Source organism: Saccopteryx leptura, chromosome 5 (assembly GCF_036850995.1).
Source record: "Saccopteryx leptura isolate mSacLep1 chromosome 5, mSacLep1_pri_phased_curated, whole genome shotgun sequence".
In the NCBI taxonomy this organism is placed as follows: Eukaryota; Metazoa; Chordata; class Mammalia; order Chiroptera; family Emballonuridae; genus Saccopteryx; species Saccopteryx leptura.
Genome location: NC_089507.1, coordinates 14,523,168 through 14,547,865, shown reverse-complemented (window position 1 = coordinate 14,547,865; position 24,698 = coordinate 14,523,168). Strand labels below are relative to the sequence as shown.

The 24,698-nt window shown below is 49.3% G+C and overlaps 1 protein-coding gene across 1 annotated transcript in view; it reads left to right on the top strand.

The window, feature by feature from the left end:
• The window catches only part of ADGRA3 (adhesion G protein-coupled receptor A3), a 114,680-nt gene extending 93,616 nt beyond the window's left edge, over positions 1-21,064 (top strand). Inside the window, 5 exon segments of the mRNA XM_066384744.1 lie at positions 2,358-2,482; positions 3,548-3,671; positions 15,186-15,331; positions 19,201-19,296; positions 19,434-21,064. Coding sequence (XP_066240841.1) covers positions 2,358-2,482; positions 3,548-3,671; positions 15,186-15,331; positions 19,201-19,296; positions 19,434-20,676 — 1,734 coding nt within the window. The 3' untranslated portion in view covers positions 20,677-21,064.
• Positions 21,065-24,698: the final 3,634 nt, after the last annotated feature.

Genomic DNA, 24,698 nt, shown 5'->3' with positions numbered 1-24,698 from the left:
TAACAGCCTCGGGTTGCCTGTTGGCACGCAAAGCCTGAAGTGTGCGCTCTCCGTCCCCTTGTCCCGGGCTCGTTTCTCAGCAGGGGCGCTCCTGCACTGGGGACAGGCGGGTTTGTTGGGACACCAGGAACGCCCCTGTAGAAGCAGTGTCCTCTGTGACCTGTGACAGTAGCACTTGTGCTTTCTCCAGTCGTGACTTGGAACTAGGAGTCATCACCCTCCATTTCCAAATCCAGTTTCTGTCTTGTGGTGGGCCATACTCACTTGGCTTTGGAAAAAGACTGATTTCTTTTCAACGTGAATATTGCATTCAGCATATAATATATTTTGGGAACTGCAGTGGCGCTTGGTCTGATGTCTTATTAGATAATGCCCAGTTCTCTGTGCTGAATTACTTTCTGCCAAGGACCGTGGAAGGCACGTTTATACATCCCACTCTGGCCCTTACTCCACACCCGTCACACGTTGGTGGTGTCTCCTGTTGTTATGCCCCAAAATGATGTACATAGGTAGCAACAAAGTGGCGACGTGTTACTGAACAGCTCCTCAAGGGAATGTGCAGCAGCCGGTGCGTAGAAGGAGCGTGGAGTCCTAGTCGCAGACATGGAAGGCTTGCCCTCTGTTAATTCCTTCTGCGCTGGTAACGGTCGCTTCTCATACCGATTGAGTGGGAATGTGTCTACTCCTCTTAGTATCTAACTGGTTCTCATTGCCCCAGTATGGATATATGTATATTTTTACTTTTCCCACTAACAATCTGGACTGTTAGCAGAATGCAAGTACTTTAAGACCACAGACTAATCTTGTAGGCTTCTCACAGGGGCCTGTTGTTCCTCATTCCTGGTAATAAGCTTCTCCTCTTGTATTTTCCTGTGCGGGTACTTAGTATACAGCCTGTCAAGCCCTCGAGGGCTGGGACTACATCCTGCGTTTCCCTGATTATCCGGTGCTTGGCATAGTGCCTGGTGATGGTGGGCACTCAGTTAACATTTGTCAAATAAACAGCTGAGTCATAGGTTTGTGACTCATCAGTGTAGGGAGGGCTCAGGCTGGAATTCAGTTTTCCGTGTTGTAGCTTCAGCTTCCCATTAACTGTGATTTGTGTCTGGCTCCGTGGGTCTCTGTTGTCATTCGTTACAGCGAGGGGCTTCTTAAGGCGCTCTGATTGACCAACTTAGGTCTGTGGTCACATACTGTCCCCGTGCGATTCCCTGGTGGGGACACCGTGTCCTGCTTTCCTATACCGTCGAGGCCAGCGTCAGTGTTCCTGTCTGCCCTGCGCCCACTTCCGGTGTCTCATCAGCTTTCCTCCTCGCAGGTCTTGTCTCCGGCTCTCCGAGTCGGTTTACAGAGGTGACCCAGTGACGGGGTCTGGTGGGTCTATAGCTCTGCCTCCTGCAACCCCAGCTTTCTGGCACGGTGGCTCTGGCCAGAGCGGGGGCCCCTTCCCACCTGCTGTGGTCCTTTGCAAGGAAGGACGCCTTGAGACGTTTCATTTTAGGAGGTGCCATCGGCACTGCATTGGGGAGCACAGACCTGGCAGCCACTCCCCTCTGGATCTAATCTGCAAGCACCTAATGTCTTCATGCCTTCGATTTTTCAGACTATAAAATGGGGCTAATCCTGTATCTAGCTCGTTACTCTGTATAAAATGCTTGCCCAGTGCCTGGATCGTGGTGAAGGCTGTGCAAGTGACTTGCTATGATTGTGCGATTGCTCTTCCTGATGGTTGAGCCCTTTGCGTCCGTAACCGCGCTGCCCTTACCCCCGTCAGACCGTGTTGTGGTCTGATGGTGCGCCTCTCTCCCCTGTGACGCTCAGCTCTTCCAGGGCAGGAACCATTCTGTCCCCCGGGCCGTCCTTGCACAGTGTTTGGTACATTCGTATTTGTCAAACTTATTTTTTGCCTTAGAGCTACTGCTGCTGTCTTCTGTTGTATCAGCCGGTGAATGTGCAGAGGGATGAGTAGGGTGAAGGAGCATTAGAAAGGGTGATCCCTGTGGTCAGCCCGTCTCTTCAACCCCCATGTGGTCTCCTGGGCTCTCTGCGCTGCCCTCGGCAATGTCAGCATTCACATTTCAGAGCAGATGCAGGACAGGACCAGTCTAGGGTAGAACAGAAGTTTATGTGTGTATACACACGCGTGCGCACGCGCACACACTTCACGGTATATGTCCCAGTGTTAGGACGGCAAAGTGAGGTAGGACGAACTAGCACAGAGCGTTAGTCCCTGGGTAAAACGAAGAACCGTAGGACCGGAGTTTTGTTGGTCCGCGTGCTTCCGCCCCTGGAGAGCGTCTCAGCGGTTCCGCGTCCAGAAAAGCACGGCTGGAACGATGCTCTCGTTTTCCCCTCAGGATCTGACGGGGTCTGAGCTCTACGCCCCGGTGGCCAGCCTGCTGCACCCCGTGGTCTACACCACCGCCGTCATCCTCCTCCTGAGCCTGCTCGCGGTCGTGGTCAGCTACACCTACCACCACAGGTACGCGGAGGTGGCGCGACGGGGTGAGCCTGCGCGTATCCCACCTTTCAGTAGGAGGACACGGAGTTTCGTGCCGTGCCGACTTTCCAAAGGGAGAACAGTGGCTTTAGCGTGCATTCCGACTATTTGGGACATGAATAATCGGCACACAAGATGGTCAGTTCACCTTGTGTAGCATCCCGCGGTTTCCCGGGTTTGTATATGGGAGCGCGTGTGGGAGGGAGGCCGGTGTTGGGGGAGGGGAGGGGGAGGGCAGGGGAGCCGGCCCAGGTGAGCTCAGGTGGAGATCTGTTACCTCGGAGAGGCGTCTTCCAGAACCGGACTCTGGTACTGTTTCTGGTCTATGACTTTTTTCCCTGATGGGATAGTCTTTATTTTATAGATGGCCTTTGTAAAAAAGTTTCTGGCATTTAAGCACGGGATGTGATTTTGTTAATGGAAGGCAGAGCTACAGAAACTTTTAAGGATGGAAATAGTGAACGGAAGGGATTTGCTAAGCAGAAACTCACTTTATAAGAGGTTTTGCTAGAGTGTATTTTCCTATTTAAGCTGGACCTGTTTGGCATTTCTTGACATTTAGTTAAGAAACAAAAGGAGATTTTGATGTTAAAATAAAAGAGAAGAAAGAAAGACTTCAACATTTTATTAGGAAAGGCCAGAGAAGTGTGCCAGGCAGTTGTAGGTCAGGGAAAGGAGACTACGGCCTTGCAGAAATCTCCAGGAAGCAAAGTCTGTCATAGACATCGGCGCTAACAAAAGCCAACATGTTTCTTATTATGGAGAATTTCATTAACCTTTAGTGGGGGCAGTAGTTCCATATATGACTTGGTTTTTTTTAGTACATCAAGTTAAATGTTAAAAAACTGTTGAGTTAAATGAGTTCTCAAAAACATACATGTGTGCGTGTCTGTCTGTCAGATCGTGTATGGTTTTTAAATAAGATGTTTAAGCATTTAACTTTGGTGTTTTATGCTACTGTAATTGTTAACTTGAAGGTGAATATTGTAGTGTACTGCTTTAGATGTGCTAGCCTGCATGTTAACATTCCTCTTTTTATTTTAACAGTTTGATTAGGATTAGTCTCAAGGGCTGGCACATGCTTGTGAACTTGTGCTTCCATATTTTCCTGACCTGCATCGTCTTTGTGGGAGGAATAACCCAAACCAGAAATGCCAGCGTCTGCCAGGCGGTGAGTCCGAGGGAAAACCTGAAATGCGGGAGAAGGACCGTGTTCCAAAGGAGTTTCAGGTGGAGCGTTGACAGTGGAAAGGGTTCCTGTTGCCTGAAAGTTTATTTTTCTTGAACTAAGTTAAGCTGAGCGTCTGTCACTTCAGCTCGCCGGGATACTTCGGGTGTTGAGTCATCGTTTCATAATGGAACGTGTGACGCGAGGAGCTTGTCCCTTTATCTTTGGGTCCATGCTGCTTGTTACGTGGGCGATAATGCTGAGCATCTTAAACAGTTTGCCAAGTCCTGACTTTGGCTGAAGGAGAAGCAACATTTTCTGACAGTAGGATTTTAAAAATTATTTTATTTCTTGATGAAAACAATAGGAATTAGAAAAATATTTAGGCCCTGGCCGGTTAGCTCACTTGGTTAAGAGCGTCGTCCCGAAACAAGGTTGCAGGTGTGGCCCCTCTCAGGGCAACCACGGGGAGCAGCCGAAAATGCACAGCCGAATGGAACAACAAGTGCTTCCCTTCGCCCTCTGCTTTCTCTCCCTTCCTCTCTCTGTCTCTTTAAAAATCAATAAAAGTGAAGTGCTTGCCAGACAGCTCTGGAGCGCTGTCCCGGCGCCTGGAGGCTGCTGGTTTGATTCCCCGCTCGGCTCATACAGGAGCAGCTCATCGTTCCTGACTCTCTCCCTGACTCTCAAAAAAAAAAAAAAAAGATTTAACAGTAAGATATAAAAAGAAGCTTCTTAGGGTGGTAAATAGAATTAAAAAATATTTATTCCTGGCCTGACCTGTGGTAGCGCAGTGGACAAAGCGTCAACCTGGGAACACTGAGGTCGCTGGTTCAAAACCCTGCACTTGTCTGATCAAGGCACATATGAGAGTTGATGCTTCCTGCTCCTCCCCCTTTCTCTTCTCTTCTCTTCTCTTCTCTTCTCTTCTCTTCTCTTCTCTTCTCTCTCTCTCTCTCTCTCTCTCTCTCACTCCTCTCTAAAATGAATAAAATAATAGATAAGTATTTATTCCTAATTTTAAATAAATTATTACATATGTAGCCTTAGTAAATAGTATTCTTGCAGAATAAGAGTATATGTGAATAGAAAGTACAGAAACTTTTATATCTCTGTTTGCATATTTTTTTTATATGCATGATAGCAAGCAACATAGTAATTAGGAGTTCAGACTGGGCCCTGGCCAGTGGCTCAGTGGTCGAGTATCGGCCCAGTGGGTGCAAGTCCCGTGTTTGATCCCTCTGCTTCTCCACCCCTTCCCCCCCCCCACTCCACTGTCACCTCCCCTCCTTGTCCTCCTCCTCTCCTGCAGCCATGGCTTGATTAGACCTAGTTGGCCCCGGGCGTTGAGGATGGCTCCATGGCCCCCACCTCAGGCAATAAAAAGTGCCTCTGGTTGCAACAGAGCATCACCAGACGGGCAGAGCATCGCCCCCTAGTGGACTTACTGGGTAGATCCCAGTCGGGGCTCACACAGTAGTCTGTCTATACCTCCTCTCCTCTCACTAAAAAAAAGAAAAAGAGAAAGAGTTTAGACTGCCTAGATTTGGATATCAATCAGTTCTGTTTTCTAACTGTGTTTTAATGGGCAAATGATTTAACCTTTTTTTTTTTAATTGCAAAAAACCGTAATGAGATCTATCCTCTTCACAAATTGTTCAGTGTACGGGGGGTGTTCACTGTAAATATACGGGTGTCTAGAGCTTTTTCCTCTTGCATGGCCGAACCTCTGCCCCCGTTGAAGAGCGGCCCACCGGTGCCTTTCCCCAGCCCCTGGAAGCCGCCACTCACCTTTCTGGCTCTGTGACCTCGACGGCATACTTACCTCATTTAAGTCGAATGATACAGTGTTTTCCCTTCTGTGACTAGCATATTTCACTGAGTGTAATGTCCTCAGAACTCTTCCATGTTGCTGCCTGTGACAGGATTTCCTTCTTTCTTTTTAGTGGCTGAATAAATATGCCATTGTACGTGTATGCCGCGTTTTCTTAACCATCTTTCCTTAGCCGTCCGGTTGCTCCTGCGCTTGGCTGTGGTGAGTGACGCGGTGGGGTGCAAGGGAGCACAGGGAGCTCTTTGAAGTCCTCATTTCAATATCTAACGTTTCTGTGTCCCAGTTTTCTCACCTGTAATTTAGGAATAATAATTGGGTTGTTGTCAGGTGACTTGCTTATTTATATAAAAAAAAACCTGAAGTAATTTACAGGATATATTTGATACAATAGAAATGTTTAGAAAAGAGTGGATGTAAGTTCATTATACAAAAGTTTTCTGATATTATGCAGAAATGCAACTAGGAGAAAACAATTAATGAGAAGGTAACATTTTGTGTGTGTGTGTGTGTGAGAGAGAGAGATAGAGAGAGACAGAGAGAGGGACGGATAGGAACAGACAGACAGGAAGGAAGAGATATAAGAAGCATCAATTCTTCATTGCAACATCTTAGTTGTCCATTGACTGCTTTCTAATATGTGCCTTTTGGTGGGGCTACAGCAGAGCAAGTGACACCTTGCTCAAGCCAGCAACCATGGGGTCATGTCTGTGATCCCACGTTCAAGCCAGCAACCCCACACTCAAGCTGGTGAGCCCATGCTCAAGCCAAATGAGCCTGCACTCAAGCCGGATGAGCCTGCATTCAAGCTGACAACCTCGGGGTTTCGAACCTGGGTCCTCCTCATCCCAGTCCGACACTCTGTTCACTGCACCACTGCCTGGTCAGGCAAGAAGATAACATTTATATGGTATCAAAGAATATCAAGTACTTAGAAATAGCAAAAGATGTTCAAGACTACAGGTTAAATTTTAATAGGTATTAAAGAAGACATAAATGGAAAGCTATACTAGGCTCAAGGATAGGAAGAGTTACTATCAGGAAGGGACAGGTTTTCCTAATATATACATAAGAAGAGAATTTTTCATGAACCTCAATAAAATGATGTTCAAACACGCAGACCAGAGAAAAGCTCGAGACACGTTTGTGTGTGGAGGGCAGGAGAGACGGGAGAAACAGCCACCCCAGTGTGGCCAGTGTGGCATTTAACAGAGATGATTAAGGGAAACTCACCTACGAGGCGCCTCTTGGCAGCTGTGAGACGGCTTGGATACTCCCCACACCCCTTGGCAAGTGCCAAAGGACGATAGAGAACAGGACAGGAGGGACAGGGCTGCTGGTCAGTGACCAGTCCCATGTACAGAAGGATGCCTTCCCTGCTGGCCCAGGTCGGGACAGCGAACGGCCTGATCCCAGAACCAGCATGCCAGGGGCACACAGGAGAGGTGCCGGTGTAGGTCAGCAGCAAAGCACCCAGTGTGGTCAGTCTCCGAGGGTGCTTATCGGAACTGACCTCCATTCTGGCCCGGGTCCGGCTTGTGGGTCCGACAGTCATCTCTGGAACAGTCTCTCCTTTTCACGTGGTTCTAAGGTTACCTAAAAGTAAAAGATTAAAGATAGCCAGGACAGCCTGACCAAGGTGACACAGTGAATAGAGCGCCCACCTGGGATGCTGAGGTCCCAGGTTTGAAACTGTGTGGTTGCTGGCTTGAGCGCAAGCTCATCCAAGTTAAGTGCGAGGTTGCTGGCTTGAGCATGGGATCCTCAACGTGATTCTCTGCTCTCTGGCTTGAGCCCGAAGGTCACTGGCTTGAATCTAAGGTTACTGGCTGGAGCAAGGGGTCACTGGCTCAACTGGAGCCCCTGGACAAGGCACATATGAAAAGCAACCAATGAACAATTAAAGTGCCGTAACTATGAGTTGATGCTTCTCATCTCTGTCTCTCTGTCCCCATCTCTCTCACTTAAAAAAGAGAAGAAGAAGATAGCCAGGATATTTCTGAAAAAGAAGCTAGAGTAGGGAGGTTGTCCTAGTCATCAGGGCTAATTAGGCTGTTGTAATTAAAACTCTAGTGTTTGGCTTAGGGATCAATAAATTGACCAACATAATGCAATAGGGTGATCAGGAGCAGACCTGCATGGAACTGTGCTCTAAGACAGAGGTTGCGTGCCTCGTCAGTGGGTACAGCGAGACCCCCTATTCAGTAAAGGGAGTTAGGGAAAGTCCTTTTGGAAAAAGATGAAAATGGATCTATACCTTGTGACATATTTTTATGAAGTCAACTCTTGAGTATATTAAAAACTTACATGCCCAAACCAGAATGTTTAAATTCATATTAGATATCCCAACTCTTGGGATAAGGAGGCATTTCTTTAATATGGCACTAACCTGGCATTGACTAGAAGAAAGATAAATTTGACTAAATTAAACATAAGAACTTTTATTTGTTAAGATCTCTTAACAAGTGAAAACACAAGATGGCATTCTCAATATATAACCACTGACAGTATTAGAATAAAAAACATATTAAAAAATGTGATCAATGAGAAGACCACTGAAAACCCAGTAGAAAGAAAAAAATGGCATGTGATTAGGCAGGCATTTGTAGAATTGTAAGTACGCGGGGCCAGTGTGCACCTGAGGAGATGTCCAGCGTCACCAGTGGTCACAGAGAGCTAGCATTTGATGCCTTCTCTGTGGGCAGAAGCCTGCCCTGATGATGCCAGCTGTGGAGCGGGTGGGTCCACAGACCCTTTTTATGCCTCGTGTGTGGGGAGGGGAGGTACGTGGATGACTCTGGGAGGCTTTGCCTTCCTCAAGTTGAGCGTTCATGTGACCTGGGACACGGTCCCACTCCTGGGCTCGGAGAATGCGCCTGCCCATATGTGACAGTGGGGTGCGCATGGGTATGCATGTGCGCATGAATATTCATAGCAGCACCACACACAGTAGCACCGTACTGGAAGCAGCCCAAATGCCTGTCACCGCGAGAGTGAATGAATAAACTGTAATATTATGCGAGAGTCAAAACTAATGAATTACAACAATGCGTAACTATGTGTCTCAGCACCATAAATTACATTTCCCCCGTTATCTTTTTTTTAGAAAGATAAAAGTAAGTGAAATGAAACAGTACACTTCTAATGAAGTGTGCAATAAAACTGTCAGAAAAGGAAGGCGCGGGGATGATAAACGTAGGGTACCCGCTGGTGGTTTTCTTGGCTGAAAGGGATCCCGTGTTTCAGGATGGGTTTTTGTTTTTCAAGGTCTTACCTTTCATCTTGCTGGTAAATTCTTGAATGCTTACCGTTAAAAATAACTAAGTAAATAACTAAAGGCAGGCAGGCCATGGGTGGCCCCGCGTTAACAGGTGCCGTGCACCAGAGGCAGATGATCTATCCAGTATTGCGTATCTGAGTGTAATTCAACGTGGGAGCACGTGTGAGGACCGTCGAGAGGATTCGGTGAGCACCTGGCACACACCGGCACACACCGAGTGCTCAGTCGTCGTTCGCACGTACTATGGCTGTTCACTGTGGAGAGGATTCGGTGAGCACCTGGCACACACCGAGTGCTCAGTCGTCGTTCGCACTTACCACGGCTCTTCACTGTGGAGAGGATTCGGTGAGCACCCGGCACACACCGAGTGCTCAGTCGTCGTTCGCACTTACCACGGCTGTTCACTGTGGAGAGGATTCGGTGAGCACCCGGCACACACCGAGTGCTCAGTCGTCGTTCGCACTTACCACGGCTGTTCACTGTGGAGAGGATTCGGTGAGCACCCGGCACACACCGGCACACACCGAGTGCTCAGTCGTCGTTCGCACGTACTATGGCTGTTCACAGTGGAGAGGATTCGGTGAGCACCCGGCACACACCGAGTGCTCAGTCGTCATTCGCACTTACCACGGCTGTTCACTGTGGAGAGGATTCGGTGAGCACCCGGCACACACCGAGTGCTCAGTCGTCATTCGCACTTACCACGGCTGTTCACTGTGGAGAGGATTCGGTGAGCACCCGGCACACACCGAGTGCTCAGTCGTTGTTCGCACTTACCACGGCTGTTCACTGTGGATGGTATGACCTCCCAGCTGGGCGGGGCGCTTCTCCGTTTTAGACTGTTCCTGTACGTGTGAAAACAACCCTGTTGGGAGCCGACAAGAAGGCAGGTAGCTGTCGGTCTCACTCATGTCAGCTTATTACGTGTAGAGAAGCCGGATCCAGTTTCCTGTCCTTTCTTCCTCCCTCTTCACGGGGCCGCCTCCCACTAAGCGTGCGGGTCTGGCTGCTGTCCTGTCTCAGAGTCCCTGTCTGTCCCCCCCTCTTCACGTGGCCGCCTCCCACTAAGTGTGCGGGTCTGGCTGCTGTCCTGTCTCAGAGTCCCTGTCTGTCTCCCCCTCTTCACGTGGCCGCCTCCCACTAAGCGTGCGGGTCTGGCTGCTGTCCTGTCTCAGAGTCCCTGTCTGTCTCCCCCTCTTCACGTGGCCGCCTCCCACTAAGTGTGCGGGTCTGGCTGCTGTCCTGTCTCAGAGTCCCTGTCTGTCTCCCCCTCTTCACGTGGCCGCCTCCCACTAAGCGTGCGGGTCTGGCTGCTGTCCTGTCTCAGAGTCCCTGTCTGTCTCCCCCTCTTCACGTGGCCGCCTCCCACTAAGCGTGCGGGTCTGGCTGCTGTGCTGTCTCAGAGTCCCTGTCTGTCCCCCTCTTCACGTGGCCGCCTCCCACTAAGCGTGCGGGTCTGGCTGCTGTGCTGTCTCAGAGTCCCTGTCTGTCTTCCCCCCCCTTCACGGGGCCGCCTCCCACTAAGCGTGCGGGTCTGGCTGCTGTCCTGTCTCAGAGTCCCTGTCTGTCTCCTCCCTCTTCACGGGGCCGCCTCCCACTAAGCGTGCGGGTCTGGCTGCTGTGCTGTCTCAGAGTCCCTGTCTGTCTCCTCCCTCTTCACGTGGCCGCCTCCCACTAAGCGTGCGGGTCTGGCTGCTGTCCTGTCTCAGAGTCCCTGTCTGTCTTCCCCCCCCTTCACGGGGCCGCCTCCCACTAAGCGTGCGGGTCTGGCTGCTGCCCTGTCTCAGAGTCCCTGTCTGTCTCCCCCTCTTCACGGGGCCGCCTCCCACTAAGCGTGCGGGTCTGGCTGCTGTGCTGTCTCAGAGTCCCTGTCTGTCTGTCTCCTCCCTCTTCACGGGGCCGCCTCCCACTAAGCGTGTGGGTCTGGCTGCTGTCCTGTCTCAGATTCCCTGTCTGTCTGTCTTCCTCCCTCTTCACGGGGCCGCCTCCCACTAAGCGTGCGGGTCTGGCTGCTGTCCTGTCTCAGAGTCCCTGTCTGTCTCCCCCTCTTCACGGGGCCGCCTCCCACTAAGCGTGCGGGTCTGGCTGCTGTGCTGTCTCAGAGTCCCTGTCTGCCCCCCCCGCTCTTGATCCTGGGGTGCTTATTTAAATTCCGGAGTGCCTGCTAAACTCTAATTGGCCAGTGCTTTACCTGTTGGTTGTCTCTGGCCTCTAAGCTGTGCAGGGGCAGGGACTGCATTGATTTGATCACAGGACCTGACTCATAGTAGGTGTTCGGCAAATGTTAGTGGGGTGAATGAACAGAAAGGCCTTTGTTTGCAAAGAGTAGAAATCGTTCAACCCTGAGAGCCATTTTTAGCATCCTCTATTAGGAGAGGACTTAGCGCACCATGGTAGCAATGGTCTTAATTCTATTGAAAAAAAAAATAGTCATTGACTTCTTGAAGTAGGCACGTCCATTTCTCTCACCAAGGACATGCATAGAAAGAAAGCATTGTAAAGATGACTGCCTTTCATTGTCCTGAATGGTATTGTATACCTTCCCTAGAAAGAAAAGGAGAAGAATTGCAGTGGGTTTTCAGGGGCTAAAACAAATGTTCATTTGTTAAAAATGTATTGTATATGCCAAGGGAAAGGCAGGTCTATGTGTTTCCATTCGTCCTTTTCTGCTTTTAGAATGGCTCCCCTTCTGTGAAAAGCACAGCCTCACTCTCGGTATTTCTGACTCAGACATGACTTGCTTCTCTTTGCTGATGAAATTCGTACTTAGTCCCGTGGGTGGGCAGCCGGGAGGGGGAAGGGAGACGCAGAAAGGAGCAGCCTGGGGTTCCGGCCACCAGCAGGTGGGTTCTGAGTCTGTGTCTTCCAGAACAGCCTGCATGGCTGGTCACTTAACCTAGTGGGGGCTTGGTGTTTCTGCTCTAAAATAGTAGCTTGGGCCAGTTAAGTCAGATGACCATTCAGGTTCTTCCATCTCTAAAACTGAACCCTAAAGTGCACGTACGTGACGTGCAGTTTGATATGCGCACACAGTTCCTGTAGTCTTGTCTCATCTCCGTTCTGAAGCATGCATACCTTAGGAACAGTGTGAGCAGGTTCTGATGCTGGTTCCGCCCCGCAATAATCGGGTGGGGTCATGAAAGGTGCCACCAGGCAGGTATTTCTCAGTGTCTTGTCTCATCTCCGTTCTGAAGCATGCATGTCTTAGGAACAGTGTGAGCAGGTTCTGATGCTGGTTCCGCCCCGCAATAATCGGGTGGGGTCATGAAAGGTGCCACCAGGCAGGTATTTCTCAGTGTCTTGTCTCATCTCCGTTCTGAAGCATGCATGTCTTAGGAACAGTGTGAGCAGGTTCTGATCCTGGTTCCGCCCTGCAGTAATCGGGTGGGGTCATGAAAGGTGCCACCAGGCAGGTATTTCTCACTGTGGCTCTTAAGTCGGTTCCAGGTGACACCTGGGGTACTTTCTAGAAGCTTTAACTGTCTCGCAAAAGGAGCTGAGTGAGTGACAGAGGAGCAGGGCCTGCTGTCGAGGTTGGAAGGGATCTGGGTTTCGGGTCGTGATGTACCGCCAGATAATTGCTCAACCGTTAATTTTCTGGTCCCTGGTTTCCTTAGCTACGCAGTGAGAGGATTTGGCGGGATCTCATTTAAGTGACCTTGTTGCTCTACCACTCCATGATTTCATCAGCTAAATAGAGTGCCAGCTGACCTTCTCAGGTGTCCTCTTCTGTCTGTTATCTAGGGGACTGCAGCCGCGGTGTTATGAGGCGCCTTGGGAAAGTTTAATCAGGGAATAGCAGGAGCTTGCTACTTGCCAACGACTGCAAATGTGTTATCTTCGTATTAACCCTCGAATGCCCTTCTTCCTGATATGCTCCATAAGTACGTGAATGGGGTCTAAGGGACCTAACTCCATGCCTCAAGGCGCGGGGGCTCTTGGGTGGCAGAGGCATACCTTAAATGCCGCTCTCGGGCTCGGAGCGCCCCTTACTCCCCGTCGCTGGCTTTACCAGGTAGGTAGGAAGTACCAGCGTGGCATAATGGAAGGGGCACGGGCCCCGGGAACCCACAGACTCGGGGGGTCTGAGTCGTGGCCCGAGCTGAACGATTCACTTCTCCCTGCCTCAGTCTCCTAGTCCGTGCCTCAGGGGCGTTAACAACCACTGGACGACGATGCTCCAGTTTGCACCCCCACCAAAGGTGCACAAACTTTAGGAATTCTTAGGAAATAGAGGGAAGAGGGGTTTAGGGGTAGTCAGAATAAGTAGGGGGTTAAAAAGGTACACACTTCTGTTATAAAATAAATGTCGGGGTTTAATGTACAGCATAAGGAATAGGGAATATAGTTGATCCCATAGTAACTGATGGTAGAAGGTAGTTCCTAGACATGCCGGGGCCGTTTTGTAATGTCTGTGAATACCGACTCGCTGAGAGAGATCCCTGAAACTAATAAGACATCGTATGTCAGTTATACAACAATAGAAAGAGTTTTCCATCTTGCACCTCCTGTGCTGGAAACCGCTTCCTCGTCTCGCCCTTTGACCTCCGCGCCGGAGGAAGCTCCCACTGAGGTGGGGCCGCCTGCCCTTCAGTCAGGACTGGCCTTTCCTCGTGACTGTTTTGCTTCCCGCGTGCCAAATTTCCTTGTGCTATTTTTACTGCCAGCACTTGGGACGACGCCAGACAGCTCAACGTGTTATTTTACGCTTTTCGTCCCACTTCTGTCTGTAAATTTTGCTTCTGCAGTGCGGTCAGTGAAACCAGGGAACCAGGAGCCGCTGTTGTCCCTGAGACTGTAACTCTGACTTCCCTCGTGTGGCTGGGCTGGGCCCACCCTGTCAGCACTCGCAGGGTCCTTGCAAGGACAGTGACGCTCCCCCGGCTGGGACGCCCCTCGTTCTGCCCTGCAGAACAATACTCACGCTTTCCTGTCACCAGGTCTCACCTGCGGATTGGTTCCCATTCAAATGAACTTTGGGCAGCAGTCTAAATGCTTTCGTTATTAACCTACGTCTGATAATGTCAGTCAAGTTGATTTTCTTGAGATTGGAGAGCCATCCAGTTAGAATGAAAATTCCTTTTCTTGGAGATTTTTATTAATAGAATTTTAGCTATAATTATAAAAGAAAAAAAATGATCACAGAGATAGGAAGTAATTAGTCAGATAAGAAAACTGAATTATATCCTTGATGCGTTAATGACACGTCCATTTATTTTTCTTAAAATAGGTTTTAAACCTCTCGGCCTCGTAGAGCTCTTCCTCTAGAATTGTATCCTTAACCAGGGTTGTTTCAAACACGGGTCATACGGTATGCACCCCCCCCCCTCCGTACCCTCCTTGAAGAAACTTGATTAGTGCATTCATTTAAATATATTACAGTGATCCACTGTTTATTGGCCACTACTATGTTCCAGATATTGCCCATTCAATCCCTTTAAAAACCCCAGGGATAATTTTGATAACCCCCCCTCCCACTGTTCAAGTGAGGAAAGTTACTTATAGAGAGAGAACATTTTCATAGCTCTTTTTTTTTAATCAGTCGCTGCCTATGTAGCCGGCAGTGTGCTAAATGCCTTTATAGCATTGAATTGAAACCTCACCGTGCCTGAGATGTTGTGTGACTTGCTAAGGTGTGTGACTTGCAGGTAAGGGGTGGATCCGGCAAAGCTTCCCGACCCCAGATCCCCCCTCCTAACCACCAGTTGTTCATATTGCTCTCTGACCTTGGTTGTGCATCAGAGCTCCGGATTAGAACTTGGGTCTCTAACTCTGAAGCTTATTTTGTGTGCTGTGACTTTTGCCTTGCCTTCTATGTTACTCCTGAAAATGGGCTTTAGACTCTGAACTCTAACTTATAACATTGCATCTATGAGAAGCGTGTCTTTGATCCACTGTTGTCTGGTAACCCGTTCTGTGGTGTACTAAGGGTCACCTTGGGTATCCCTTGTAGTCTGTGGGCCTCCTAGGTCCAGCTGCTTGTTTGCTATGAGAATACATAGTCCTCTCTTCCACGGCAGTTAGAGTGCTTTTTTTGTCTCATTAGCAGGCAAAGGAGTCAGTTGTTCATACTGTTTTTGAATCAGATCTTTTTTTTTTTTGAAATTTACCAATTTTTAAAAAAATTATTGATTTTTAGAGAGAAGGGGGAGAGAGAGAAAGAGAACCATTGATTTGTTGTTCCGCTTATTCACACCATCATCGGTTGATTCTTGTATATGCTCCGAGCAGGGATCGAACCTGCAACCTTGGCGTTGTCAGGTTGACGCTCTGACTGACTGAGCTACCCGGCCAGCGCCTCACCGGTCTTTTTGATAAGCCTCACTAGCAGCTATTACCCTTTATGTTTGAGAAGGGGAATTCTACTTTTCTTTTCAGTTTATGTGTTTTTCCATCTTCTTTCTAGGTTGGGATAGTTCTTCATTATTCCACCCTGGCCACGGTCCTGTGGGTGGGAGTGACAGCTCGGAACATCTATAAGCAGGTCACTAAAAAAGCGAAGAGGTGCCAGGATCCCGATGAACTGCCTCCCCCACCGAGACCGATGCTCAGGTACCTGACGCCTCTGTTTACTGCGTTATGTGAACGGTGAAACTTACTGAAGCATCGTGGTAACAGAACCGCGGAGTGAGTTCGGACAGTAGAGAATGGATGGGAGCTGGGCTTCCTGGAGTGGAGTACTGGCTGTGCCCCCTCCAGACAGGTCCTGCATGACGTCCGGACCCCTGTGCCTTTCTGTCTCACCTGTGAAGTGGGCCCGAGGGAGAACGGCGTGCCTGGAGCACTAAGGGAGGGGCTGGCTGCATCACGGGCTCCGTGAGAAGTGAGCTGATGTTATTTTCCTGGGGTCAGGCCATAGGCTTTAATCGGCTCAGGGATGCATTGGCTTCATCAGCTTTCTTTTTTTTTTTTTTATTTTTTTGTATTTTTCTGAAGCTGGAAACGGGGAGAGACAGTCAGACAGACTCCCGCATGTGCCCAACCGGGATCCACCCGGCATGCCCACCAGGGGCAACGCTCTGCTCACCAGGGGGCTATGCTCTGCCGCGACCAGAGCCACTCTATTGCCTGGGGCAGAGGCCAAGGAGCCATCCCCAGCGCCCGGGCCGTCTTTGCTCCAGTGGAGTCTTGGCTACGGGAGGGGAAGAGAGAGACAGAGAGGAAGGGGGGGGTGGAGAAGCAAATGGGCGCTTCTCCTATGTGCCCTGGCCGGGAATCGAACCTGGGTCCCCCGCACGCCAGGCCAACGCTCTACCACTGAGCCAACCAGCCAGGGCCATCAGCTTTCTTATTCTCTGCAAAAGACAGAATGGTTTTAGAGTTAAGCCCTTTTTTACCCATTACCATTAGAACACTGTTAGTGGGTTAGCAGGATTGGTGAGTAAAAGTTGACCGATGTCTCTCGAGTTTATTGAATGCTGGGTATGGACTTGGCCTGAAGAAACCCTCCCGGCCTCAAGGACTTGACTACAGTCTTAGCGGAGACAGGCGCGTGAAGAACTGACTGTTGAGGGTATAAGAAGTATAGTGGAGATACATTTTTTGAAAATACAACCAAAGCAGCCATTGATGGGGAAGGGGGCTCTTATGAACTGTGTGAGCTCTGGCGAGAGCCTTCATCAGTGATCGGAGTCAAGGGTTCGGGTGGCACTTCAGCTAGAGGACTAGGTGGTGAGCTGAGGAGCTCAGAGCACTGAACTTGGGCTGGAACCGAGGTCGGTGACATACAGACACAGGGATTCGGGGTGAACGTGAACGCTGAGCTTCAGGCCTTTGGGGGCCCCGTCTGAACGTGGGCAGCCACTGGAGGATTCTTAGCTAAGGAAATATAGCTTGAGTAGGTGACTTTTTAGAAAGACAGCCATGCGTTAGTCTAGAATCTGAGTTGGAATGCTTGGGAAGAAGGAACTTCGCTTAGGGCACTAGGGAGGGGGGGTTCCCGTGAGGCTGAAGCCAGAGAGTGGCATAGAGAAGAGAGAGGACACGCTCAAGAGGCTTGAGGAGGCTTCTCTCGGGTTGGTGACCACCTGGGTTTAAGAGGTGTATGAGGGAGAGATGTATAAAGATGGCTGCAAATATCTATTCCAGGAGCTGGGACTCAGTGGTCTTCACTTTTTTACACTTAGAGACTGGTAAAAATAGAATTATTTCAGGGACCGCTAAGGCAGAACTCACCCTGAGCATAAACGAATTCAGCTGAGGTCGTTGGGTCTATAATCTTCATACAACATCAGGGTGGTCAGTCTTTCATCAGCCAGCTTGAAGTACCAGGTGGTCGTCTCAGCAGATGGTGCTTCCATTAATTGAAAAAAATCATGTAAGAAACATAAATGGGGGGGTGGAGGTAATAGGCACAGGGGAGGTAGGCTCACCATTCTTTCTTGTGGAAAGGTGGCGTTTTTTGAATTCTGGTGCTCAACAGGGAAAACGAGGCAGGCATCCTGTAGATGGGGCAGATGTTTCCAGGTGGGGTCACATAAACAAGACCCCCCAGGGAGAAGTTAGTCAGGACAAGAATGGTTCCTGAGCCATGTCTGTGATTTAAGAGGTGGGCCATGGAAAATAAAAAGAAGAATCATGAATCACAGAAATGTACATTGGAGACCTATATAATCTTATTAACCAATGCTACCTGAATAAATTTAATAAAAGAAAAAATTTTAAAAAATAAAAGTATTCTGATGTTTAAAAATAAAGAATTGAATTGAAAGGAAACACCTGGAGAACACAGAAGATTGGGGGCGTCCAGGACAGGGGCGGCAGCAGGGCTCGGCCAGAGTTGGGTCAGAGAGGACGGGGCCGGCCACCTCTGTCACTTGCATGACGAGAACTGAGGTGGTGTTTGGCTGAGAGCCTGGGAGTCCTGTCCTCAAGCAGCGGTTTCCATCTGTTGGGCTCGCAGGAAAAACACCCAGAGCTGAGTAAGAGCCAGCCTGGGCTCCCAACCCCAGGCGGCCTCTGAATGACCCCCAGTACCCCTTTAGCTCTAGACAGTGCAGGCTCCTCCCCCTGGGTCCTCCTTCCCTGTGACAGTGACAGTGAGATCCGGGGAGCCCCCGCAGCCTGGCCACCTGGTGGGGGTTGGGACAGGGGTGCCTGAGACTTCTGGTCTCAGAGACACGGTTCCAGGAGCCTCGTGTTCAGGTGTCAGAGGTGCAGCAGGTGCTGGCGCTGGTCTTCCCGGGAGTCTGCACTGCAGGGAGAGAGGAAGGCGGCAGGCTGGGGAGAGTTTGAGGAGAGAGAAAACTTGAACAGAGGATAGGCTGAAAGTGAGAGGCGTGGGGAAGATGTAAAGCTGTCCAACACGGGCTAATTGATGATAGCAAGTCCTGGCCGGGGGGGGGGGCGGGGTCAGAGGTCAGAGGGGCGGAAAGGGATGCAGAACCGAAGAATAATTTAGGAGACGGTGCCTTCTCAGGGAACAAGCAGGTGGGAACCAGTATGGTAGGCGGAGCGGAGGGTTGTGGGTGTTGGCCTCCCTCTAATGTGAGAGAGAAGACAGGGCTCTGGTTGTATAATGTAATTAGCTGTCTCTTTCTATAGTGCTAATAACGTATTTAAGAATTTTAGTACCTGTGAACATGACTAAGAAACAGTCTATGGAAGAAAATGTGTTAGGCGTATTGCCTTTATCCAGCCCATTCAGGATTCAGGCTGTGCCTCAGGAAGTGGCAGTTGCAGACGTGGGACCCTGACCGTCCCCAGGGGGACCCAGCCAGGGCGGAAAGTTGCCTGTTTCTCATCTCAGAGAGCTCCAAGAAGCTCTGGCCCAAAAAACGTTTCTGTCCCTGGGACCAGCACCCACTCCCCTCCCCGCGCCCCTCTCCCCAGTCTCCTTCCGTTCTTGGTGCCCGTGTGGAGCTGCTGGGAACCTGGGACCTTCCCGGCCTGATCTCGGGGACTGGGAATGAGCACACACACACTCGAGTGTCCAGGAAGTGCAGGCTTAGCCAGACATCCATCAGTAGTTAATATGTCGTTACATGTTTCGTCTGCACGAGGGCGCAGTGAAATCTGGAAGTCCCTCTGGACTTGACCAGTTCACCAGCTGAATCTAACAAAACACACACACACACAGACAGCACGGTGCCCCCTGTAAGAGCAAGTATATAAACTGAAACTCTCCCGCGGTAGCTGAGTGTTCCTCTGCCTGTCCACAGGGTGGCAGAGCATGACCAGCTTTCCTCAGCCTGGAAACTTGGTCGGCCTTGTGTTTAGAGAGAAATAAAAAAAAACACATCTAAACAAAACTTGTTTAAATTTAAGAAACATTATGCTAACACAGCATCCTGTACAAGTTAACCTGCCACTTATTCTTGGAGTGGGAATGATGACCTGTAAGGAAAGACTGGGCCGTCATGAAATGTGCGCACCTTAAACTCACTGGCTGATGAGCGGTGGCTTCCTGTGTCCCCTCCTAGGTTTTACCTGATCGGGGGCGGGATCCCTGTCATCGTCTGCGGCATCACGGCGGCGGCAAACATCAAGAATTACGGCAGTCGGCCACAGGCGCCCTAGTGAGTGTTTTGCGTTCTCTGCGTCCCGACCCGGTTGCTTCTCTTTTAACCGTTTCTTGGGCACAAAAGCTTATTGCTGTTCCGCCAGCAGCGGGTTGACAAGGGGGCGCTGAGCTGCTTGCTGTTTTCTCTCCTAGTTGCTGGATGGCGTGGGAACCGTCCCTGGGAGCCTTCTACGGGCCTGCCAGCTTCATCACCTTCGTCAACTGTATGTACTTTCTGAGCATATTTATTCAGTTGAAACGGCACCCCGAGCGCAGGTACGAGCTGAAGGAGCCCGCCGAGGAGCAGCAGCGGCTGGCGGCCGGCGACCACGGCGAGGTCCACCCGCAGGACTCCCTGTCCCTGTCTCTGATCTCCACGTCGGCGCTGGAGAACGAGCACCCCTTCCAGGCGCAGCTGCTGGGCTGCAGCCTCACTCTGCTGCTCTACGTGGCTCTGTGGCTGTGCGGGGCCTTGGCCGTCTCCTTGTACTACCCCTTGGACTTGGTGTTCAGCTTCTTTTTCGGAGCCACCTGTTTAAGCCTCAGCGCGTTCATCGTGGTCCACCACTGTGTCAGCCGGGAGGACGTGAGACTCGCGTGGATCATGACCTGCTGCCCCGGCCGGAGCTCGTACTCCGTTCAGGTCAACGTGCAGCCCCCCAACTCCGGAGGGACGAGCGGCGAGGCCCCCAAGTGCACCAACAGCAGCGCCGAATCTTCGTGCACGAACAAGAGCGCGTCGAGCTTCAAAAACTCCTCCCAGGGCTGCAAACTGACGAACCTGCAGGCGGCCGCAGCTCAGTGCCACAGCAATTCTCTACCTTTGAACGCCACACCCCAGCTTGACAATAGCCTGACGGAACACTCGATGGACAATGACATCAAAATGCACGTGGCGCCGTTAGAAGTTCAGTTTCGGACAAACGTGCACCCGAGCCGCCATCACAAAAACAGAAGTAAAGGACACCGGGCAAGCCGACTGACAGTCCTCAGAGAATATGCCTATGACGTCCCCACGAGCGTGGAAGGCAGCGTGCAGAATGGCTTGCCGAAAAGTCGGCCGGCCAATAGCGAAGGCCACTCGAGGAGTCGGCGAGCTTACTTAGCCTATAGGGAGAGACAGTACAACCCGCCCCAGCCAGACAGCAGCGATGCTTGCAGCACCCTTCCCAAAAGCAGCAGGAACGTGGAAAAGCCCGTTTCCACTGGCAGTAAGAAAGATGCCTTAAGGAAGCCAACTGGGGTGGAACTTGAAAGTCAGCAGAAGTCTTACGGCCTCAACTTGGCCATTCAGAATGGACCAGTGAAAAGCCACGGGCAGGATGCACCCTTGCTGGGCACGGACAGCACCGGCAACGTCAGGACTGGGTTGTGGAAACACGAAACGACTGTGTAGCGGTGCCGGGCTGCCTGGGCACAGGTCCTGCGAACTCTGACCGGCACATTCCTGTAAGCTATGAACATGTCAAGACAAACTGTTTACAGTCACCTTAGGGATTCGAAAGAATTTTGAATAAACTTCCAAGTTTGGGATTTCACTTATTTTCTATCTGCCAGTTGTTTCTTTTTGATGAATCAAAGGGAGGGAGGGAGATAGGAAGAGAAAGAAAAGCAGGAAGGAAGGGGGGAGAAGGCGAGAAGGAAAACCTCTAAAGCATTGTTTTAGTTGTCAAGGTACCAGCGGGACATGTTGGGGTTCTGAAATGTGATTTCTTGAGATTTGTAATAGCAGCTTAACATTTCAGACTTGTATTTGATACAATAAATAGGTGCTTTTCATTGTGTCCACCTTATATTTTTCTGTTTGACGATAGAAACATCTCGTTCCACTTTAATGATGCTTATACATCGGGGTAGTTGAAGGAGATGCCTGCACACAACAGTTATCAGATTTTCACAGGGTTACGTCTCTGATTATGGCGTAGAATCAAGGGGCTCTTGGATTGCTGTATTTTATAAATGTAACTTTTAATGCTGCAGCTTTTTAAAAAGCTGTCACAGAAAGTTTTTCTGAAAATGGAAATGCCTAAAAGAGCTCTTCCTAGATTTTATTACATTTGCCGTGTAAATTTGATCCTATTCATACTACTTTTACTACTCTTAGGGCTTCTCAGAGGCTTATTTTGGGGTTTGATTTTCTTATTGGGTTTTTTTTTTTTCTCAGCGTTTTATTCTTGGTTGTAAATGAAGAGCCACTGTGTCAGGCCCACATTCACTCATTCTGGACTCTTCAGTACTGCTCTGGCGCTGGCTCTGACTTGGTCCTTAGGTTCATGCTGAGGGACTGCTGTTGAAATTCCATTGCAGGTTTAAATTTCATAGAAGCAGGACTGACCTAAAGTGAGCATCGGTCATCGGTGCTCTACAGCCTTCCCCATCTCCAGTGCGCAGTCCCACTGGGGCCCATTCCTGGACTCGTGAAAATTAGGCTGGGTCTAATTTCCTGGACTCCTTCAAGACTTCGGTCCCTTTGCTATGCAGAACAATGCCTGTAAAGACGGGCACAGCTCAGGTCTGGTTTTTGTTTGTTTGTTTTAATTTATTGGGGTGGCACTGAGGAATAAAATTACGTAGGCTTCAAGTGTGCAGTTCTATAATACATCATGTAGGCTGCATCGTGCGCAGATCTGTTTCTGACAGCAGTCCGAAGGCCTAAGCGGGTCAGATTCAGAGGCGTACATTGGAGAAATGCTACAAGAGTCAAGGCTGCCCTGATACACCTTAAGATCTAATTTACGGCTTGTTTTTAGAGGAATTCTCCCAGACACCGTGAGATCGCCTGTTAAGAGTATAACTGTTCTTTTCATGGGGTGACTGCGTTAGGAAGAAATCATTTTGCTTGCAATGACGAAACTGGTAGTTCTAGTTAAGCCTTTTGTCAGGTGTCAGTTTCAAAGACATGCTTTTTGGTGGGGGAAGCAAGGCGACTGGATGGATAGATGTGCCCCTTGTATACCGAGCCACTGCCTGGCCCAGGGGCTCCTGGAAAGTTGATGCGTATGTGCAGGATGATGTATAGAAATGACAAAGATACACCAATGAGCAATGGAGAGGATAATTATCGCTATTTAATTTGGCTCTGTTATTTTATTTTATTTTATTTTTTGTATTTTTCTGAAGCTGGAAACGGGGAGAGACAGTCAGACAGACTCCCACATGCGCCCGACCGGGATCCACCCGGCACGCCCACCAGGGGGCGACGCTCTGCCCACCAGGGGGCGATGCTCTGCCCCTCCGGGGCGTCGCTCTGTTGCGACCAGTAATTTGGCTCTGTTATTTTGCAAGACATCATTCCAATGATTCACCTGCTTCTCTGGCCCACAGGTCAATACTACATAGAGTGAGAATTTCTTCCTTTTTTTTATCCTACCTCTCCACAGGAAGTGATGCATTTCCCTTCCTGAAAATACCATTCATTAAGCATTTAATTTAAATATAACTTCCTGTAGGGAACACAAGGAAGAGAAGCTTGCAGCAGAGAGTAGCAGACTGGACAAAATCTCAAATACTTGTAATAAAGTGAAGATTCCGCTAAAATACTCCGTGTTTTGATACCTAAAGCAGAGAAAGTGGTGAGCAATGATTTTATGCATTCTGTTAGTATTGGATGGAATTAAAATTTGGCGGCCCTGGCCGGTTGGCTCAGCGGTAGAGCGTTGGCCTGGTGTGCGGGGGGACCCGGGTTCAATTCCCGGCCAGGGCACACAGGAGGAGTGCCATTTGCTTCTCCACCCCCCCCCCTTCCTCTCTGTCTCTCTCTTCCCCTCCCGCAGCCAAGGCTCCATTGGAGCAAAGATGGCCTGGGCGCTGGGGATGGCTCCTTGGCCTCTGCCCCAGGCGCTAGAGTGGCTCTGGTCACGGCAGGGCGACGCCCCGGAGGGGCAGAGCATCGCCCCCTGGTGGGCAGAGCTTCGCCCCTGGTGGACGTGCCAGGTGGATCCTGGTCGGCCGCATGTGGGAGTCTGTCTGACTGTCTCTCCCCGTTTCCAGCTTCAGAAAGAAAAAAGAAAAAAAAAAAATTTGGCACCTGCATGTAGGAAGTAGCAAATTTGATCTCCCATCTTTGTCATTTATGATTATGGTTTGTGCTGGTTGAGGTTTCTCTATTTTTCCTAGAATTTAAGAGATATTTCAGTTTTCTTAGACATGGACTCATTTTCCTCATTTAAAACTTTTGGCAACAGTGGTCCAAAGAATTTCTGACAAGCGGAATGTGCTGTCAGGTCATGCCTCACGGAGGACCGGAACTGTTTGCTGATGTCGCGGCCGTCAGCACGCATCTCATTGTTTCCTGGAGGCATTCACTCATACTCTTTAGTGTTTCTTATCTATAGCAGTGGTCCCCAGTCCCCAGGGAACTGGGGGCCGGTACTGGTCCGCAGAGAAAGAATAAATAACTTAACATTATTTCCGTTTTATTTATATTTAAGTCTGAACGATGTTTTATTTTTTTAAAAATGACCAGTTTCTCTCTGTTACATCCGTCTAAGACTCACTCTTGACTCTGGTCTCGGTCATGTGATACATTTAGCCGTCCCACCCTAAAGGCCAGTCCATGAAAATATTTTCTGACATTAAATCGGTCTGTGGCCCAAAAAAGGTTGGGGACCACTGATCTATAGTTTACTGAACATTCTTCTCAGCCCCCTTATGTTGTTTGAGTTTAATTTCATAATGAGGCATGACATAAAAACTTGCTTGATCATGTCATTATATGCTATGTAATGTATATAATGTCCACATATTATATTCATAACTTATGTTATATGCTCACCTGTGTTTTAGATGATAATTAAAAATCAGGTTTGTGCATGAGTACTTTTGTAACTAGATTTATAGATGTGTGTAAATGTGTGTTAATAATTCATGTTATCAGTAGGCAGCAAGTATACTCATAAAAATTAGATATTTCAAAATGAATATGAAGCAATAAAAAAAGCATTTGATTTCTTTTTCTATTAAACAGGAACATCAGAAAAGCAAACGACAAGTCAAAGAAAGTTTTTTGTTTATGCAAATGAGATGGAAAACCAACTTTTATTTCATTGGTGGAAAGGCACTATACAGAAGGCTGCAAGTACTGGAGTGTCTGCACGTTCCCTGAGCCCCTGATTTTTGTGAGCAGTGTAATTTCTAAAACTGAAACTGAGCACATGGAATTTGATGTAACTTGACTCCAGGTTCCATGTGTTTATGTAGATATAATCTTCAAATCAGATGCCACCTTATCTACAGATGCTGACGATTCGACTGTGCTCATTGAGAAATAACAATGTTCAAACATCTATACCAGGGTCTTTCAGGCATTGAGTTCAGAATGCTCCAACCGGAGTCAGCTAAGACCAGAAAAAAATGAGGAAGTAAAAAATTAACAGAAAGTACTTAATGTAAGAATTAGACTAGATCATCAAGGAAAGT